The following is a 6,921-nucleotide window of genomic DNA, read 5'->3' on the forward strand; positions in this document are numbered from 1 at the left end:
AATGTAGAATAAATAATACAAGATCAAGGTGTAGACATTAACGCTAACATCCTACTAACAGCTTTCAAAACCACCAATCACAGTCGACTTTTATGATTACTGTTAATTTCATTGGTAATAAACTCTTAGACCACTCTAGTAGTTAAAGGAATGTATATTTAGGTAATTAACAAAGAGTAAATAGTCAATGTGTGAGTAGCCAATCACATGAAGAGCCTTTGTTGTTGTTTACGAGTATAAATCTTGTTTGTTTAGGAGAAAGTGGGTCGAAAAGTATCATGTAAAAACTCCTTTGTTGTTTTACCTACAAGTGTTCTCGTGTCTCAGTGTTCTTGTGTTCTGGTACCTTCAGTGTTCTCGTGTTCTCGTATCCTAAAATGTATATTTTATTGTTCAAGCTTGACCTACATCCAATGAGGTTAACCCTAGTGATAAAAGTAGATGGTGATTGGTTCTTTTGAGGAAGAGTTCATCATGGCTCTCTGCTCCTGTAGTGTCTTTGTGTGCTCCTATGGTGTATTTATTTATATTCTTAACGAAGAGATTTACATTTTTTTTTCACAAAATGTTAATGTAAGTTAATGAAGTATTATTAGTGTGTGTGTGTGTTGCTTTCAAGAGGCAGTTGACAAAAGCTAAAAGGTATACCAGCAGTGGTTCACGCAGGTATACCAGCAGTGGTTCATACACACGTCCCACAACACCACCACCACCTCAAGAAATACCTTCGCGGGTGACCTACTTCTCAGCTGTTGACAGCTACACAGTACCAGGATAAAGCTAGCTGGCAACCCTCGGCCGGTGTAGGAGGCCTACCTGGTATAAATAAAGGACAATTTTCACTTTCGGGAGCCATTTGAGCGAAGGAGAACCGAAGACCATGAAGGTGAGTGGTTCAGGAGTATCGGCTGTTTCTGAAGTCATGAAATTTTGTCTTGTTGTTTAATAAATATCCGTTAACAAATGTCATGTAATCTATAAGGAGTGGAACTAAAAAATATATTTATATCAACGTTTTAAATCTTCGTTTATTTTGTGGTCGTGGCTGTTACCTCTGGCCAACACATATCAAGGTATCGGACGAATCATCAGGTCAATGTCAATTATTTATGTTCCAGCTGCTTATGTTGTTGTTGGTGTGTGTGGGAGTGGCGCTGGCGGGGGTAGTGCAGCCTGTGGCCAACTCTCCTCCACAGTCGAGAGGTGACTTCGGGGCCTCCGTCACCAGCTTCGTCAACAAGTTTACCACCCCGTGTACTACCACCGTCACCGTAAGTTGTCTTTTGTACTTAGTTGAGTAAATTTTAAGTATATAAAGTTCTATAGATATGTGAAGTCTGCTTAACGAATTTCTAAGAAGACTCTATTCTGATTTGCACTGTAAAATCATTCAGTTGTTTTAAGAATGCTTGGAGACGTGTGCAGTGGTGAGGACAGTCGTCCGTATAGATATGTAGAAGTGCGTGATCATAAGGAAATCCTCAGACAAGAGTGTACAGTAGTTTGAACAAGGAAGAATGGTTGAAAGTTTTTCCCAGGGTTCTGTAAGAGTTAGTCAGAACTGTTCAATTCCAGGAAGTAGTTTTTGTAGTCTCAGAAATAGTTGTGGAGAAACACAACTTTTCAAAAGAGCTCTGTAGAGTACAGAAAGAGAAGCTTACTAACAACATGCGAGAATTCGTTTCCTGTGTGCTAGTAAATATTGTGCAGTATCTCGTGAGGCTAGGTACATTGGTATAATACCTCGTGAGGCTAGGTACATTGGTATAATACCTCGTGAGGCTAGGTACATTGGTATAATACCTCGTGAGGCTAGGTACATTGGTATAATACCTCGTGAGGCTAGGTACATTGGTATAATACCTCGTGAGGCTAGGCACATTAGTATAATACCTCGTGAGGCTAGGTACATTAGTATAATACCTCGTGAGGCTAGGCACATTAGTATATAATATCATAAATTTCGCTACTGGTACACAAGAGAATTCTCCATTAACAAAATGTAAAATTCTTCTTGTGAGAGCCTGTGATGGCATGAGGTTATTTATTTGTATATGTATAATATTATAGGATTGTCCTGATTTATTATGATTACGATTTGTCTAGATTTTTTTTAAAGTCTTACGTGAGGTTTTTGGGTGACTGTCCGTCTCGGCAGGAATATACTACGATTGAGGCTGTTGAAACCGTGCTGGCGACGTGTGCCATTTACCTGGATGAAGTGCCCTGTGGTAGACTGGGCGACGTATCCGGTACTACATCTTCTGCCCCAGCCACCACTGTTGTGACTACTGCTCCTACCACCACCATCATCACCCCCACCACTACCATCGTTACTGTCACCACTACCACCATCGTTCCGACCACCAACCCTCCACTCTCAAGTTCTCTGTAAGTTGTTGAAGTTTGGATCTCTTTCTGACCATGCCTGATTTTCTTTAAGGAAGATATGTGTCTCATGACCATCGTTCTCTCTCTCTCTCTCTCTCTCTCTCTCTCTCTCTCTCACATTCCCAACTTTCTATCAGCCTCTTTCTCTCATGACGATTCACCTTCCTAAAGCAAACCTAACCTCCCCTCCCTCCCTCCCTCTCTCCAACCGACACCTGAATAGCGTTAGGGTGCGGTTAATCTTCAGGTGAAATAAACTGGTGGGGGGGGGGGGTGAAGAATCTTTAGGTGATCGCAGAAAACTAATTTACGTATGGATGGAGAGGCTGAGTAAATGGAACCATCAAGAAAGGGAAGTACTCGGTTTCTAGAGAGTATTACCAACTGACTTTATTTATTTCATTTTTTTTACATTTCGTAACTTTATTCCGTGTTTCTCTTGCAGGTCTCCTACGACTCACACGGAGACTGGTGACGTTGATGAGGAGACTGAGGCTGAGACTGAGGATGCTAGTAATCAAACGGAGACGCCAGAACCAGAACAAGACAATTTGCTTCTCCCTGGTAAGTTATTTCGCTCAGTCGACTAACCCGCGGGAGTTTTTGTTCAGCCTGACAGTTCCTTGCTCTCCACCACCCCCTACTTCACCTCCACCACCCCCTACTTCACCTCACCACCCATCCTTCACCTCCACCACCCCCTTCACCCCACCCCCCTTCCACCCCCACCCCTTCACCTCCACCACCCCCCACCTCCACCCCCCACCTCCACCACCCCCTTCCCTCCACCACCCCCTTCACCTCCACCCCTTCACCTCCCCACCCCTCCCCTTCACCCCCCCCTTCCCTCCTCCCCTCCCACCTCCACCTTCCCCCCCACCCCCCTTCACCTCCACCCCCTTCACCTCCACCCCCCCTTCACTCCACCTCCCCCTTCACCTCCACCCCCTTCCCCCCACCCCCCTTCACCTCCACCACCCTTCACCTCACCACCCCTCCCCCACCACCCCCTTCACCTCCACCACCCTCCACCACCCCACCACCCACCTCCACCACTTTCACCTTCACACCCCCCACCTCCACTTCACCTCCACCACCCCCTTCCTCTTCCTCACCACCCCCCTTCACCTCCACCCACCCCCTTCACCTCCACCACCACCACCCCCCTTCACCTTCCACCACCCCCCTTCACCTCCACCACCCCCTTCACCACCTCACCTCCACCACCCCTTCACCTCCACCACCCCTTCACCTCCACCACCCCCCTTCACCTCCACCACCCCTTCACCTCCACCCCTTCACTCCACCACCCCCCTTTCACCTCCACCCCCCTTCACCTCCACCACCCCCTTCACCTCCACCACCCCCTTCACCTCCACCACCCCCCTTCACACCCACCCACCCCCTTCCTCCACCCCCTCCCTCCACCACCCCCTTCACCTCCACCACAATCTCCACCACCCCCCTCACCCTCTTCACCCCCTCTTCACCCACCCCTCTTCACCTCCCACCACTCTTCACCCTCCACCACCCCCCCACCACCCACCACCCACCCCACTCCCACCACCCCCCTCCCACCTCCACCACCACCTCCACCACCCACCTCCTCCTTCCCTCCACCACCCCCTCCTTCCTTCTCCACCACCCCTGGCACCTCCACCACCCCTCCTTCCCTCCTCCTTCACCTCCACCACCCCCCTCCTTCACCTCCACCACCCCTCCTTCACCACCCACCCCCCTCCTTCACCTCCACCACCCCTCCTTCACCTCCACCACCCCCTCCTTCACCCACCCCCTCCTTCCCACCACCCCTCCTTCACCTCCACCTTCACCTCCTCCTTCACCTCCACCACCCCCTCTCACCTTTCCTTCACCCCACTATACCTCAGCCTCCATACACCAGCCACACTTATACCTCAGCCTCCATACACCAGCCACACTTAAATCTCTGTTTGTCTTGCTTAAATCTTCTCAGGTCCTGGTACAGTATTTTGTTCCCAGTATTTCCAGGTTCCAGTCCTGTGTTTTCCATGTACAGTAAAACCTTTCTTATTGTTTTTGTCATGTTGATGGGTGTGATTTGAGTCCTCCCAGGCCATCACATTACAAGAGTGAGACTCACGAGCAGAATACATTACAATTAGCATCAAAGTATTACACATGATAGCCTCAATTAGGGTCAGGGTGTGGTTCATGCGTCTGATATCGTATACGGGACGGAGAAGGATATTTTGGAAGCCCTAAAGACACAGCGTGTACTGTAGTATCACTAGAGACGTTGAGAATGATGGTGGATGGATGCTGCTCTCTCCTTTACACCCATCGTCACTGTGGATCCTTAACCGGTATTAAGCCGCATAACTCCTGTTGAAACTACCGCCTTGACGGCCTCATTGTAAGCAGTAGTCGACATTACAGCCTCGACAACATTTAAAACTTATGCCGATCGTTGTGGCATCCTTGGAGGCTACACAGCTAACAGAGGCGGGCTGCGGAGCCTTGATCAGCCCTTTACAGTCGGGAGTCTCTGTTACATCAGAAAGATATTGATACGGAAACAGTTTATATGGCCAGAAAAACAGATAGTCGACAATAATAACAATATTAACATGGCTAAGCCTGAGCTCTCTTAGTGGCACCTGATATATGCTGTAAGTTTATCTCAAGGAATTATATATTATACAGTATAACATTTAGTATCTGGATTAGTACACATAGTGTAGCATGGTGTTTATAAATATATATGATAATACTACCACGATTATCACTCCGATACTGACGTCGGATTTGAAGTATTATATCCAGCCTTTCCATAAGTGATGTTCCCACCACTGCTAAGGTTTTTTTTTTCTCCGTTGTTCGTGATTTTCCTGGCATTTGAAGCGATTACTATTATAGCCAATGAATGATATGAAAATCAAAATTGATTTAACAAGGCAGCAGGGAAGGTAAATATCTTTTGGAATATTAAAAAAAAAAAATCTTAGGTGACTTACAGATTTATTTATACATTTTGTGGATTTGGGAAAAATATATTTACAAGGTAGAACAGTAGATGTGTATTAAATCTTGACTGGAAACCAGGTTTAAGTTTATACAGGGAGGGAGTCAAGGCTGCCAGTTGTCTCCATAATTACGGTCCCTAACATTAATTAAGTGAAGTTATAAGTAGCGATGAAGAAATACAAGTTGAGTCAGATGAAACTTTTATTACAAACAGTTAAGTCACTACAGGGATTAAACTCTCATGCCGTAAGTAAGAGTTATTTCGAAATTATAAGTAAATGCTGAAATTAAAGTCATGATGGGCAACAGGAAATACACGAGGAAAATTTAAGTGTCTTTAGAGAGTAACTTACGGTGTCGTGACCCTGGGGATGTGCTAAAGACTTCCGTTTCAGTCTGAGAAAATTTCTGCACCAGCCATCAGAAGACTACGTCACTAGAGGCTCCCACCCCCCTCAAAAAAAAGCTGTACTGGTGGAAAGACAAATGCTGTAGTACTAAGATATAAATAGAGAGAAAGAAATAATAATAAGAGATAATTAATGAGTAAATTTGGTGATAGTGAGGCTAGGAAAGGACTCTGATGGATAAAAATAATAAAAGTTGTGATCCCCCGGAGAAAATTTGCATAAGGCTCTTTTTAGAACCCACATCCACTATAAATGCCACACCTAACACATGCACACTAAGGTTCCTAAAACATTATCGTACCATTTATTTAAACAAGAGAATTGTCCCTTTATCATAGTTTTGTGTAATATGACCATACGAGATTATTAAGGCAACAACTTGAGACAGGAATGATTGTGTATCCCTCAGATGTTCCCGAAAGCAGGGAGTTGTTGATGCCCAGGAGCTTCTTCAGTTGTTCCACCGTGACCCACACCTACTCCATGAACTCCATCAGCGCTATCACCACCTTCGTCAGCACCATTATCGCCACCTCGGGATGTGATGCCCCTACTCTCTCCTACGCACCATGTCTCGGGCCCACAGCCATATATTCAATGCCTTAGGGCTATATGGTGCATGTCTAGTTCACGCAGGGGTTGTGATCCACTGGCCGCTGACCATCGTCTCGCCACAAGTCAGGGCAGCTGTGGCCGTCTGGTTCCACAACAGTTGCAGTAACAAGTTCAACAGAGTGTGGTTTATCTACTATGTTTATTAACATACTTGGCCCTCTTTGTGTTTATTAGAAGTCTTGTAAACACATTCATATTGTATCAAAGGTGCCATGTTGACTCTTCAATGTAAACTGGTGAATGTATAATCTATTTTATCTACTTAGCAATGATTTAAAAATGAATTTCTGATCAATTATTTAAGTATTTTTTGTCTCCAACGATAAAAGTAGTGACAACAATATAATGGTTAGTAAACATCACGCCATGAGTACTACAGTACATGTACTCAATTACACTGGTACTACGTGTACACTATAACCCTTAGATAGTGATGTAAGTCGGGCAGGGCAGAGAAGGCCAAGATTGGTGAGAGCAGGACAGGGCAGGCCAGTACAGG

The 6,921-nt window shown here is 45.6% G+C and overlaps 1 protein-coding gene across 1 annotated transcript; it reads left to right on the forward strand.

The window, feature by feature from the left end:
• The first annotated feature begins 619 nt into the window (after nt 1-619).
• Nucleotides 620-6,720, forward strand: LOC121879937 (salivary glue protein Sgs-3-like). The gene is made up of 5 exons (XM_042386759.1): nt 620-886; nt 1,119-1,271; nt 2,159-2,391; nt 2,837-2,955; nt 6,217-6,720. Exons 1-5 carry the CDS (start codon nt 881-883, stop codon nt 6,411-6,413), a joined length of 708 nt encoding a protein of 235 aa, XP_042242693.1. The 5' UTR covers nt 620-880; the 3' UTR covers nt 6,414-6,720.
• Nucleotides 6,721-6,921: the final 201 nt, after the last annotated feature.

This window comes from Homarus americanus, unplaced genomic scaffold (assembly GCF_018991925.1).
Source record: "Homarus americanus isolate GMGI-L3 unplaced genomic scaffold, GMGI_Hamer_2.0 scaffold50564, whole genome shotgun sequence".
Lineage (NCBI taxonomy): Eukaryota > Metazoa > Arthropoda > Malacostraca > Decapoda > Nephropidae > Homarus > Homarus americanus.